At 41.1% G+C, this 15,056-nt stretch overlaps 1 protein-coding gene across 1 annotated transcript in view; it reads right to left on the minus strand.

Moving 5' to 3' along the window:
* The window catches only part of PAPLN (papilin, proteoglycan like sulfated glycoprotein), a 96,018-nt gene that overhangs the window by 61,747 nt on the left and 19,215 nt on the right, over positions 1-15,056 (minus strand). The window contains exons 2-3 of the mRNA XM_077261712.1: positions 4,941-5,157; positions 1,893-1,954 (exon numbers count right to left, since the gene is read on the minus strand). Coding sequence (XP_077117827.1) covers positions 1,893-1,949 — 57 coding nt within the window. The 5' untranslated portion in view covers positions 1,950-1,954; positions 4,941-5,157. The remainder of the gene's footprint in view (positions 1-1,892; positions 1,955-4,940; positions 5,158-15,056) is intronic.

A 15,056-nucleotide genomic window follows, 5' to 3' on the forward strand; every position in this document is an offset into this window, starting at 1 on the left:
GCTGAATCTCCAGCAGGAGTGGTCAATGAACATCACCGGGTACAACAGACAGGTAGTTGCCTCTGTTAACAACTACATGCCTTTTTTTATTTTTTTAAAGTCCTGGATATCCCCTTTAACTGACAGACTCTTTGTTGTGTGACTTCAGGCAAAGGAGCAGGCAACACAGGAGGAGGCGCACTGAGCGAGGAATAGAGCTGGAGTGACAGAGGCTTCAGATCTACCATAGCTCTTCAGCCTCATTTTCATATCAATTCAAATGCTGATTTTTTAGTAATGGAGGAACAGACCGGTCATGAAAAGTAATTGCTGGACTTGTCTTTGCCAATAGTGAAATTCCTTTAGGGGAAAGGAAGAGAAAGATGGTGCTTTCTGAGCATAGTACACTTAAAAGGATTAAAACCCCAAAATAGGGACGTTGCTCACCTGATGGAGTTGTGCATAGTAGGGCACAACCCCAAATTGCATATGTACTAGATCCAATAGGTGCAGCTGACCTAGTGTGCTGTTGGAAACTCCTCCAAGGGAGCTCTGGCAGTGCATCATCAGGGTGGAGAAACCAGGTGAAAGGAGCTCCGATGGTATTAGATAAAAATAATACCAAAAATAAACCCAAAAATAAAATGTAAGTAAAAAACAGAACGTTTCACCTGCATCCAGCCTTCCTCAGGTGTCTAACACTTGATACCTGAGGAAGGCTGGATACAAACAAAACGCATTGTGTTTTTAAAACAAATTTAATTTTTTTAGTATATTCCTGGTTTTATTCTTATTTGATACCGTGGGAGAGCCTTTCACCTGGTTTCTCCATCCTCATCATGGACTTGTCTTTGAAAGAGCTACATGTGCATATAGTTTGGGGTGTGAAATCCTGCTGGCAAATTCTCTTGAAAGGGAAACAAACCACAGAAAATGCAGGAAAAAATTCTCCCTTTCTTTGAACCCATCTGGTCTCATACTACAATTAAATAAATATAAAGAGACTTCTTCCGTGTGTCTCAGGAGGTACCGTAAGCCATGTACCCATTCTCACTGTAATATATGGGTGTTACTAGGGTCAGAAAAGATCAGGGGCCCAGGCCCCCAGCCATAAGCTTTGAAACAAAAAAGTGCATCGTGTTGGCAAAAACCATGAATGAAACAGATGACAATCATAGACTACGGTCACACTTGCAGATGTACATTATGTTTGTTCTGTTTTTAGAAACAAACAGAATGTCTTAAATTAATTAGTTGCATAATTAATACAAATGGAAACCATGATTATTATGAGGTGCATCTGGGATCCATTATGTGTCAGTTTTAGGATGGAAAATAAAGTTTCTGCACTATGCTCTTTTAATTCTATTCTAAACACAGAAATATAGCGGACCCCAGACGCCCCCCATAATAATCAATGGGGTCCTTCTGCTTCCATTTCTATCAGTTTTAGGGCTCATACTCACTTGCGAGCAACTCGGATGAGTCTCGCACGGCGATACCCGGCACTGCACCTAGCACAGAGGAGCAGAGCGTGCGGCTGCATGTATTCCTATGCGGCCGCACGCTCCGATCTGAGTGCCGGATTTTAACATGCGAGACTTATCCGAGTTGCTCGCAAGTATGAGCCCTTAGACATTAATTTTGTTTTTATACTTCTAAAAAAACGAACAGACAAACTAAAATGTGATAATGCGGGTGTGAAATACCCCAAGGCCAGGTTCAGATGGCCGTAGTCCATGTATGGACCACAATGCCCAGACTGATCGCTGGTCTCCTGCTCAACAGCTTTATAGGCATAACAGACTGAGTAAAAAACTGAATATAAAGAAAACAAATTTGAGCATTTTTTGGCGTTCAGAGTAACAGAAGTTTCAGTATTGGGCCATAAAGTAAATATACGTCATACTTACTAAAAAAACAGAGTCCAGTACCAACGTAAAGGTAAGAAGCAATAATGGGGTCTTCATTTTACCTATCAAATAAATTAGATGTAGATAAAAAAAATTAAAAAATCTGCACAATTTTATGAAAGTGCTGAGCTAAAAAGAAAAAGATCTATCCACACACAACCAGTAGAAACTTCTCACAGCATCACTGAGGCTATGTGCACACACTGCTGGTTTTGCTGCGGATCCGCATCGGTTTTGACGCTGCGGATTCTCAGCAGTACACATGCTGCGGAAAACAATGTGCAGAAGCGCTGCATTGATTATTCCGGAGCATGTCAATTCTTTGTGCGGATTCCGCAGCGGTTACACCTGCTCCTTAATAGGAATCTGCAGGTGTAAAACCGCAGATAGAATCCGCACAAAAACCGGGGTAAATCTGCGGTAGTTCCGCAGGTAATCCGCAGTGCGGTTTACCTGCGGATTTACGAAAACAGGTGCGGAAAAACCCGCAGAGATCCAACCTACGTGTGAACATACACTAAGGGTATGTGTCCACGTTCAGGCTTGCTTCAGGCTTTGGTCAGGATTTTATGCAAGTAAAATCCTGACCAAAACTGCACCTGAGGTCACTGGCAGGTCACCTGCGATGTGCCTGCGTGTTTTGCTCATTGTAGCAACATGCTGCGTTTTGAAAAAAACGCACCACGCATGCGTTTTTTAACGTATAGTGGAGTCGGGATTTCATGACATCCCCTCCACTATGCTGTAACATCTGGACGCTGCGTTTTTGACGCTGCGGAAAAACGCAGCGTCAAAAACGCAGCGTTTCCTGAACGTGGACACATACCCTAACAGGTCTTGCAATGGGAGAGACCCATCAATCATCTCTAGCATCGGTAGGAGATCACGGCAGGGGCGGCACTGGACTAGTCTCGTCTCTCCCTATGGTCTCCAGCCAGATCTCCTAACAATGTTTTTGTCTGATATCTACAGAGTCTTGCAAATTTTTCATGTTTTGCTACCTCATAACCTGGAATTTCACTTTTTTTGGGAGCGTTGCATCAGTTCATGTAAAAAACATGTCTACAACTGTGAACATTTGGTTTTATTTTTATTGTGAAGCAAACAACAAATAGGACAAAACACCTAAAAACTTCAGTGTGTATACAGTAACTATTCACCCCCCTAAAGCCAGTAATTTGTAGAACCTCCTTTTGCTGCAATTACAGCTGCAATTTGCCTTGGATAGGTCTCTATGAGCTTTCCACATCTTGCCGCTGTGATTATTGCCCTTTCCTCAAGGCAAAACTGCTCCAGCGCCTTCAGGTTTGATGGTTTCCTCTGGTGAACAGCAATCTTCAAGTCTGACCACAGATTCTCAGTTGGATTAAGGTCTGCGCATTGACTAGGCCACTCAAAAACATTTACAGGTTTACCTTTAAACCACTTGAGTGTTGCTTTAGCAGTATGCTTCGGGTCATTGTCTTGTTGGAAGGTGAACCTTCGTCCCAGTCTCAAGCAGGTTTTGCTCAAGAATATTTCTGTTTTTCGTACTATCCATCTTCCCGTTGATTCGGTTCATTTTCCCTGTCCCTGCTGCCGAAAAACATCCCCACAGCATCATGCTGCCACCACCATGTTTCACTGTGGGGATGGTGTTCTTGGGATGATGAGCTGTGTTGGTTTGGTGCCAGACATAGTGGTTTACCTTGGTGGCCAAAAAGTTCAATCTTGGTCTCATCTGACCACAGCACCTTCCTCCATACATTTGGGGAGTCTCCCACATGTCTTTTGAGAAACTCAAAACAAGCCTTAAGTCTTTTTTTCTTCACACTATTCCATAAAGGCCACCTCTATGGAGTGTATGGCTTATTGTGGTCGTACGGACAGATACTCCAGTGTTCTCTCATGAACTCTGCAGCTCCTTCAGGGTTATCTTTGGTCTCTGTGCTGCGTCTCTGATTGCCTGGGTCTGAGAGTTTTGGTGGGCGACCCTCTCTTTTTGTTGTGGTACCAGGTTCTCTCCATGTGATAATGAATTTGATGGTGTTTCGGGGGATCATAAGAGATTGGGATATTATTTATTTTATAACCCAACACTGACTTGTATTTCTCAATAACGTTGTCCCTCGTGTTTGGAGATCTTGTTCTTCATGGTGTTTGGTTAGTGGTGCCTCTTGTTAACAGTGTTGCAGCCACTGTGGCCTTTCAGAAAAGGTAAGGTGTATATACTGACAGACATGTGCATTTAGATTGCACACTGGTGGATGTCCTGTCACTAAGCATGTGAGTTATGAAGGTAATTGCTTGCACCAGAAGGTTTTAGGGGCTTCATAGCCAAAGTGGTGAATACATAGGCACATGCCAATTTTTTGTTATTTGCTTCCAGAAATGTTATATAAATGTATATTTAATATAATTTTTATATATTTAATTATATTTTTCTCACTTCACCAACTTAAACTGTTTAGTGCTGATGGGTCACACACAAATCAGATTACAAAAATATTTAAACACAGGTTGCAATATAACAAGATAGGTAAAAAGCCAAGAGGGGTGAATACTTTTGCAAGCACTGTAGATGCAATTGTGCGGCCAGGCTCCGATTCATGCTGCCTGTGGATTGGGCTGTATGAACAAGCCCACATGTCTGAATAGCTTACTGAATGGGCCACAATAACTGCATGATGGCTTCTGCTGAGCACAGTTGCGCTGCCGCACTTGCGTTGATCATACTTTACTGTTACTAACTTCAAAAGTTCTGTAAAACTCTATCCATGACATTAAGATAATACTTTCCTGGTTGTATTATTACATAGAAATAGACTATGATGGTAACAATTACTGTTGGACAAACCCTGTAATAATTTCTAACTTCAGACAAAACAAAAGACCAAGAATGACGAGGCATACAAATCGGAGACAGATGTAGCGTGTGCACCAGACGTCCCCGGCACGTCTTTCAGCATGCATACATAAGACTCAGGCATCTTCACTGAGAACAATAATACCTGCTGGTGGGTTTTTAGCTTTGATGTATGTATTATACAGTTGGCGCAGGTTCCTTACCTGTTCTTCCCAAATGTTTGCCTTTGGCTCTGTATTTGCGCCAACATGCAGAATGGCAGATCGTTTCATACCAAGCTTTGAGCAAAGTCCCAGTCCTACAGGCCTGCCAGGTTCAGAAGCATTGCTTTTTTGGCTTGCGTCCGCACTATTTGGTCACACAGGAAAGAGTCTCCAACAAATACACGTCCAGATGTTTTGTAAAACTGATGACTTGAGTCTAGGAATGGAAAAGAAAGATGATGTTCAAACATCCGGTTCATACAGTGCAATACACACAAAACGAGAGTCAGTACATCAGAACTCATTGCTGTAGGAAATTAGCTTTATCTTCTATGCGCTACATTTACAGAATCCCCCTGGGCTTCCACAGTCCCCCTATAATTCACAGCAGGGGTCTACTAATCTCTGCAGCCACAGGCGCCCTGAGCATACTTACAGGTTTTATACATTAGTAAGCTGTGCTAAACTAAAAATGGTACTGTTTGGGTGCAGACACTGTATAGAAAACCAAAATTTAAAACATAAAAAGAGACATAAAAAAAATCTAATTATTCCTCAATCGCCTCCTTTTATAATCCCATGTTGCAATACAAACTAAGAACATGGAAATTGTCTCTTCAGAGAGGAAGAGGACTAGAACTCTAGTGCCACCTATTGGAAGTAGCAATCCTAACTGTCAATGTCGACCCTTTAACGAGCCTTGTCACATGACTTAGGATTAGAGCCAAACCAGATCTCAATTTGCAAACACTGTGTTTCGGGGTCCTGCAAGGGGCAGTAGGACAAAAGATTAAAAAGCCACATGCACATGTCAAAGAATACATGGCTTCAACCACCAACTAAAGATGGAAATGATCAGATTAATCACCTTGTTTTGTGCAGGATTTCTACAAGACTGACTGTTTCGGGAGCTTACAGAAAAGGCTACAGACTAATAAACAGTGGGGACATCTAGATTTCTTTTATACGACATGATCAGACTGCTGTATAAATCGGACTGAGATTGGATCACAATGCTTGGCTTGGCTGGCGGCTCTCCAGACCCGAACGTGACAGCTGAATAGAAATCTGTCAGGAGAGCTGCCAGCCAGTCCGTGCACTGCGGCCCGATCTTGGTCCAACTTATACGGTTCTCTGACTGAGCCCATATATTTCAGAATTTATTTCTGGGTTTAGTGTGCACGGAAGCATTGTCTAGCACAGTTATTTCAACATTGTTTGGTGGTATTTCTTGGGTGCACTATGATATTGTTATGTTGTTACTGAAGATGCCACATGAAAAATAATTTCTTTGAATGGTCATGTCTTTTTTGTCCCCCATGGAATAGGTTTACCCTACAAAGTACAGATAATAATCTGGGAATAGGTTAAAGTAAAATATTTACATCGACCAGGCCACAAAGAGCAATAAACTCAGTGATACCCTCCCCGAGTATTGTGCGGAGTCTCTGCCTCTGCTCCAGTTATCTTATAATCCTCAGCATTGATGTCACATTGACAGCGCTGCAGCCAGTCGGCGAGCTCAGCGTCTCTGAGCATCTTATGCCATCTACACAGGCAAAGTTGTTGAGCTCACCGATTGACTGCAGCGCTGTCCAGACTATAACAGACATCGGGAGCAGCAGCAGAGAGTCAGTACTGGATCTGCGGATGGTCAGAAAAAGACTTTTTTTTTTGTAAACAATCTACAGCTGGGGGCACAAGGATTTTCTCATAACTTGCAAACCCCTTCAAATAAACGAGTATGCAATCTGATTCTGCAAGCAGGAAGGAAACCATTTTTTCAGTTTGGTTGGTGCATTATAAAAGTGACCTTTATTTATAAGGTGTTATCTGAGCATGCTCATGCACTAACCGAGTGTCTTCTGCGTACTCAAATAATATGTTCAAGCTCCACAGCTGCAAGTCTCATGGCTGTTGGACAGCCACAACACATGCAGGGAATTCCTGTTTGTTAGACAATGCCTGCATGTGTTGTGACTGTCGAAAAGCCGCGAGACATGCAGCCGCTGGGACTCAAGTGTTTTCGGCATGCTCGAATAATATGTTCAACACCAGAGCATGCTCAGATAATACCTTATCCCAGCATGTTCACTCATCTCTATTAATAAGCAGACAAACTGGTGACATGGTAAGACAACTGGCTGAAGATAGGAATACCTTAAGTAATGACCTTCGGCACTCAGTGAGAACGATTTATTGTTCAATATTCAAAATGAAAAAAAGAGGCAAAAACATCCACCAAATACAAAGGGAAAAGCAAAACGTTGGTATGTACAGATATACTTCAGCTGCGACGTTTCGGCAACAAAATGCCTTTTTCAAGCCCAATCTGTATAAGGAAATTTAGCGATGTAGGAATCACCATGGCTGTAAAGCCTGTACATTCTCTGTGCCCTGGTGCGGTGGTGGACGGCTGGAGACCCTCCGCGGGTGTCACATGACACGTGAGGAAGCAAGTGTGCGAAACGCGCGTCGGGGCTCTCCATCCCGCATCCAGGAGCAGGTTGGTTCATGTGTACCTGTCATTTCCCCTTACTATCGTTGGCCCCATGTTTTTCCTTCTTGCATATATTTATTAGTTTATTGCAGCTCTTGCACTTTACTATATGATTCATTTACTCAGATTTGCTTTATCTGAATTGGTCATTTATATGTTCCATCAAATTATTTATTTGGCTATTTTGGCTTTATTTTTTGGGGTCATGCACATTGGACTACTGGCACTTTGCACCTTACATTCAGCGTACTGGCTATTTAGTATCAGTAAATATTATTAATTACTCTCTATAACAACTATTCTGGTCTGAATAAGCTCCTTACTAATTAACTATCATTTTTTGGTATAACTCATGGGGTCTTATTGTGGAGTTATATTTACTACATTGCTGACACTGTACACTTTATTTTTACTGGAATACTAGTCCGGCTATTAGGGTTTGATTTGTTACCATGAACTGTTAGCCTATATACTAAATTCTGCTATCTTTTATATTTATTATATAAAATAATTTTGAGATTATTAATTCATGCATGCAGTGTATTTACACTATTAAGTGGCTATTTTGATTAATCCTGCGACATCTCTCACCTGGACGTGGCATTAGTGTGTTGTCTGTTTATCTTACCTATTGTGTCTCTTATTTGTATGTCTCCATTCATTGGTTATCTATGATTGTTTTTTTATTAACTTTTAGAATATTTCTAATAAATTTACAAGTATTTTTTAGCTCAAGTGTCCATTTCTTTTGTTGGGTTCTCTGTGAATTTTGTATGGCGGAGCTTATGTATTGCTTGCCCGTTTCGTTGGTTTACTTAGTATGGCATATAGCCGTCCCTTACTAGTATGGTATATAGCCGTCCCTTACTAGTATGGTATATAGCCATCCCTTACTAGTATGGTATATAGCAGTCCCTTACCAGTATGGTATATAGCCCCTTAGCAGTGTAGTACTATGGATGCTAATGTGTTCCCCTGACAGGGCACTCAGTTACAATTTTAAACGCAATATTTTGAGATATTTTTTCAATAAACAGTTGTTTTTTTTAATAAATGGTTTGCTTCTTTACTCTGGATATGGGCCTTTGAAGTGGAGTATATGCTTATAGTATAGTATATAGCAGTCCCTTACTAGTATGGTATATTGCAGGCCTTTACTAATATGATATATAGCAGTCCCTTACTAGTATGGTATATAACCGTCCCTTACTAGTATGGTATATAGCAGTCCCTTACTAGTATGGTATAAATATCAAAAAAGGGAGAACCAGGAGCCAGAAGTATAAATATATAAAAAGAATCTTTATTAATGCACAATATAAAAATCAGGACATAGGTGCTAATGTCAAGCATACCACAGCATTACATAAAAGGGGAAAGAAAACGGCCCCGAAACCAATACACCCCAAAGCTATGCACAGTAAGGACATAAACAGTAGTAAGCAATTAGCCCTATATAGTGACCCCTATAATGAAAAGGGGTACAATGCAGCGGTATGGGCAATGGGCACTACATAGCTAAGAGTAGTAAACGCATGGGAAGTAAGGGACACAGAAATGAGATGACTGTGTCAGTGACCGGCAAACAGAGTTTAAGGCAAGTGCACTAATATATCGTATTAAATGGTCCTGACACAGACGCACAAAATGTGAACACCATGCTTACCCATGCAGAGGGGGGAAGAGGAGAAGGGATCCCGCCGGTGGATAGCCCCGACGCGCGTTTCGCGGCGTACACGCGCCGCTTCCTCAAGGGGAGATCATCTCCCCTTTTCGTTATAGGGGTCACTATATAGGGCTAATTGCTTACTACTGTTTATGTCCTTACTGTGCATAGCTTTGGGGTGTATTGGTTTCGGGGCCGTTTTCTTTCCCCTTTTATGTAATGCTGTGGTATGCTTGGCATTAGCACCTATGTCCTGATTTTTATATTGTGCATTAATAAAGATTCTTTTTATATATTTATACTTCTGGCTCCTGGTTCTCCCTTTTTTGATATTTATGTTTGGAGCGATGAATTTTACAATCCGGGCTACCTTCCCACATAGTCACTAGTACTTTCTTTTCCGGATTTGTTTGCCATGTATTCGGATTCTCTGTTATTTCTTAGTATGGTATAAAGCAGTCCCTTACTGGTATGGTATATAGCAGTCCCTTACTGGTATGGCATATAGCAGTCCCTTACTAGTAAGGAATATTGCAGTGTCTTACTAGTATGGTATATTGCAGTCTCTTACTAATATGGTATATAGCAGCCCCTTACTTGTATGGTATAAAGCAGTCCTTTACTGGTATGGCATATAGCAGCCCCTTACTAGTATGGTATATAGCAGTCCCTTACTAGTATAGTATATAACCATCCCATACTAGTATGGTATATACAAGTCCTTTACTAGTATGATATATAGCAGTCGCTTACTAGTATGATATATAGCAGTCGCTTAATAGTATGGTATATAGCACTCGCTTACTAGTATGGTATATAGCAGTCGCTTACTAGTAATGGTATATAACCGTCCCATACTAGTATGGTATATAGCATTCCCTTACTAATATGGTATAAAGCAGTCCCTTACTAGTATAGTATATAACCGCCCCATACTAGTATGGTATATACCAGTCCTTTACTAGTATGGTATATAGCAGTCCCTTACTAGTATGGTATATAGCAGTCGCTTACTAGTATGGTATATAACCGTCCCATACTAGTATTGTATATAGCATTCCCTACTAGTATGGTATATAGCAGCCCCTTACTAGTATGGTATAAAACAGTCCCTTACTGGTATGGTATATAGCAGTCCCTTACTGGTATGGCATATTGCAGACCCTTACGAGTATGGTATATAACCGTCCCATACTAGTATGGTATATAGCATTCCCTACTAATATGGTATATATCAGCCCCTTACTAGTATGGTATAAAGCAGCCCCTTACTGGTATGGCATATTGCAGCCCCTTACTAGTATGCCATATAGCAGCCCCTTACTAATATGGTATATTGTAGCCCCTTACTAGTATGGTATAAAGCAGTCCCTTACTGGTATGGTATATAGCATTCCCTTACTTGTATGATATATAGTAGACATATTTAATTATCCACAGACATGTAACAATACTAATAATTAACTTATTCCCATTGGTAAGTGCTATTATTACTTAGCAGAACATGTTCCAACCTTCTATAAACCATTCCATGGGTAAGTAACAAAAATAAAGGAGAAAAAAAGGAACAATAGTATAAAAGTCAAATTTAATTCTGGAAGAAACTTAGTACACCCTCTGACACACATTTCCTGCAAACATCACAACCCAGTGGGTATATTTATTAAACAGAAAAGGAAAAAGAAACATACAAATTATCTCTGATGCTACCTATATAAGTCAGTGTTCAACTTTTTAACAAGCCTTAAAGCCTTAAGGTACCTTCACATTAAGCGACGCTGCAGCGATATCGACAACTATGCCGATCGCTGCAGCGTCGCTGTGTGGTCGCTGGGGAGCTGTTACACAGACAGCTCTCCAGCGACCAACGATGCCGAAGTCCCCGGGTAACCAGGGTAAACATCGGGTTACTAAGCGCAGGGCCACGCTTAGTAACCCGATGTTTACCCTGGTTACCATTGTAAATGTAAAAAAAAAACCACTACATACTCACCTTCTGATGTCCGTCAGGTCCCTGGCCGTCTGCTTCCCGCACTGACTGTGAGCTCCGGCCGGCCGTAAAGTAAAAGCAGAGCACAGCAGTGACGTCACCGATATGCTGTGCTTTACGGCCGGCCGGCGCTCACAGTCAGTGCGGGAAGCAGACGGCCAGGGACCTGACAGACATCAGAAGGTGAGTATGTACTGTTTGTTTTTTTACATTTACACTGGTAACCAGGGTAAATATCGGGTTACTAAGAGCGGCCCTGCGCTTAGTAACCCGATATTTACCCTGGTTACCATTGTAAAACATCGCTGGTATCGTTGCTTTTGCTGTCAAACACGACGATAAATGCCGATCTGACGACCAAATAAAGTTCTGAACTTTCAGCAACGACCAGCGATATCACAGTGGGATCCAGATCGCTGCTGCGTGTCAAACACAACGATATCGCTATCCAGGACGCTGCAACGTCACGGATCGCTATCGTTATCGTTGCAAAGTCGTTTAGTGTGAAGGTACCTTTAGCGATATTGACCTAGTCCAACAACTGTCTACTAACAGCTGTTTAGTTACATGGTAGCCGCTTCCAATAGGTGGCACTAGTGAGAGAGCATTCTTTCCTTCTAGGAGAGAACTCATTTGCAAGTGAGAGGTTATGAAGAATTTCTGATACAATATGATAATATTCTTCTTTCCTACTAAGTATTCTCCTACTTAATAAGATTAACTAATCAGTGTGACTCAGATTCCAAGAACTTTCAGAAATCGTTAGCATTAAAGGACAGAGTTTCCATCTACATATCTAGTACACAGGACGCTTACTAAATGTTACTGCAACAAAGTCTCATTCACTTGTGTCAGGGTCAGTAAGACTCCTGGAGACTCATCTATTGACCAAGATCATTGCAGACCCCTAGCGACATCCCATAATACTGCGGCTTACTGCATTTGATACAGCGCAGAGAGTTTGGAAGCCACATTTCTAGTGACCGTCTCTGGAATAAACACCTCCAGAAATTTCAAGTAGACAGACACACAACAGACTTACAATGAAGCCTACTATCCCTACATTAGGGCTGTTTTGGGAGGTTTAATGGAACAACGTTTTGCTTGAGAATGACTCCTTAGTCACTCAACAGTAAATGTATCTTATTAAATTAATAATTTCATACAAAAAGTAACATTTAGTACATAAAACATTGAAATGTTTGTATTCTGCTTTGTTAAAGGGGTTGTTCAGGCTTGGGGATGAAGACTGCAGTTACTCTAAGTGACTACAGACTTGTGAATCCTTACAGTGCGCAATCAGAATTTTCCGCTGCTGAGGATGGGTGGGCGTAAGTAAGTGATTTGCATACATGCAGTCACATGCTGACTAGACGTGAGCTGCTTTGTTCAATACAAGTGAATTGAGCAAGGACGGACATGTCTAGTCGGAAGGTGGCTCCCGGCATCGGAAAATCCAGACAGTGTGTATTGTGCGTGCTGTGAAGATAAAAAAGTCTGCAAACATAAAAAGTGACTGCACACTTGAGCCCTGAACCTGAACAATCCCTTTAAGGTCTCTGGATTGCACAATGTGTTAACTTGCCTGTTACATTAAGTAAACATATAACTGCAGCAATGTAAATCATATTGTAATTACAACACGACAGTGATATAATCCAGTTCCCAACAGCGGTGGAGATGCAATAACCACAAAACCTCCTCCCTGTTAGAATTACATCACACATCAGAATGAATGTGCAGCAACTTGACAAATTACTTTCTACTAAAAGAAAAAAAAAGTAACTTGAAGTTATTACCGGTATTTACTTTTTTTCAGGTTTGTACTATCTTCAGGAATAGTAAATGGGATGGGAGTCTGTTTTAAATACAGAAAAATGTCAGGACTGTATAAGATCATGTCTGATAATCATGGTACAGGCTGCAATGTCTTCTGACTCATATAGGCATGTGTGATGGTGTTGAGTTTGAGTCAAGAGACCCGTGCTACATCCAAACATTCCTGGCAGTACTTGGACTATGAATACAGGAAAAAATTGTCATCAGTGAATATAGAATTTGCAGTTCCAAAGGTAGGATATGACAGTTGGTGCTCATAATGTCCTATGGAGAACTGTAACTGTGGTTTCAGTAGAACTTTTAGCGGAATGTCTGTGTCTGAATCAAACTCCTCCTTTTCCACAGAATCTTAAAGCACCAATTATTTCCTATCTCAGAAATTTATTCACTGAATATAGATTTTACCCAGGAATTGAAAGTTAAAAAAATAACTTAAGGAGATAAAAAAGCACATTTTTCTGACAAGATATATTACAAAGTTGGTTATTTTCATGAATACTATTGATTTATAAGCGAAAAATTACTGTTTAAAATATAGAACTTTACTCTTAAAGCTAGAGAGGCTGCTCCGAGGAGCACAGGGTGCATCCTGCAACAAAGTGACTCCTGATGGATTACAGTCACTTGATGCTAAAATTGCAAAAAATGTTTCAATGTATCCTCATCCCAAAAGGTAACACAAACGCGCCCTGAACTCGAAGATGTCCTTATATATCAGCACTGACATTATGCAGAATTATGACTATTATAAAAATCCTTAAAATAGTGTTCCTAGTTTAGCAGCAAGTTCCTTTATAAGGCCACATTCACAAATAAGAAAAATAAAACACAATGTACCGTACATTCTGTTCGCATTAGTGCCCCTAAAATACATCCATGTAATAAAAAGCACAATGATCCATTCTGATTCATTCATTTAGCGGTCCAGGCCCTTTAACTCATTACCATAGTCAAAGCACGAAAAAGATTTTCTCATGGAAAAATAAAAAGCTTTGTTTTTGTTTTATAAATTACTTCCAAATGTAGTGACACAATATAATGAATTTCCGTGAAAAAACAGGGTTTCGGAAATACCTATTTCGTTCTACATCTCTAAAGATAGGAAAGTCATCTTTTCAAGTATATGGGCGCGGCGTGCACATGGACGTATTTCATGTCCACTGTTTGTCTCAATTCATAGAGCATTTGCTTTTCATCTCTAGAAGTACTTTTCTATGAAGGATAACTCCATAAATATGGCACAGACAGATCCTATATGGCTACATAGTAGGCAGCAGAGCAACCTCCGTGTGCTGCTGTACAGGCTTTGTGGTCTAGAAATATATACAATATATCCCCATGACTTTACCATAGGGATCTAATTGATATGTACTGTAGTATATTAGTATACATGCCATACATTTCTTATTAAGGGGAATGTATCAACAGAGAATAACCTATTGTTTAAAATGAAGCTTTTCATGTCAAATATAATTTTTAAACATTTTTTTAATTTTTCAACAATACAGTGATGAGACTTTATGTTTGTATAAAAGCATTATCTGAACAAAGGTCAATAGGAAGGGAGGAGAGAAGGTGATCTGTGACCATCGCCTATTGTGAATGGTGGATCATTTGTTATCTACTGTAGTGTTGGCGTTCCTGCACGCTCCCCTCACCCGGCAGGGATGCCGACTCAAACACTGCCCCGACCCTGGTCTCATGCGCCCTCCTCCTCCTGTTTGCCGGGGTCTGTGCCTGCCTGGCAAATCCCCAGGCACTGCGCTTAGGGTACGTGTGCCCTGCGTCTCTTAAAAAGACAGACACTATCAAAAAGTGTCAAGGCAAGGAGGCGCTAAGGCACCTCCACGTGTTAAGTCAGTTAGTCTGCACACTTGCTAGTTCTCAGGACGCCTGTCTGTTAGTGCCTGCCAGTACCCGCTAGTTCCTGTCAGTACCTACCAGTACCCATTTGTTCCTGATCGTACCTACCTGCACCTGCCAAGTCAGTCTGTATACCAGCCGTACACATAGTGTCGGTCTGTATATCAGCCGTACCTGCCGTGCCAGTATCTATACCAGCCGTACCTGCCTGCCAGTCTGTATACCAGCCGTACCGGTCTACACCTGCCTTGTCTTGCA

Source organism: Ranitomeya variabilis, chromosome 1 (genome assembly GCF_051348905.1).
Source record: "Ranitomeya variabilis isolate aRanVar5 chromosome 1, aRanVar5.hap1, whole genome shotgun sequence".
Taxonomy (NCBI): domain Eukaryota; kingdom Metazoa; phylum Chordata; class Amphibia; order Anura; family Dendrobatidae; genus Ranitomeya; species Ranitomeya variabilis.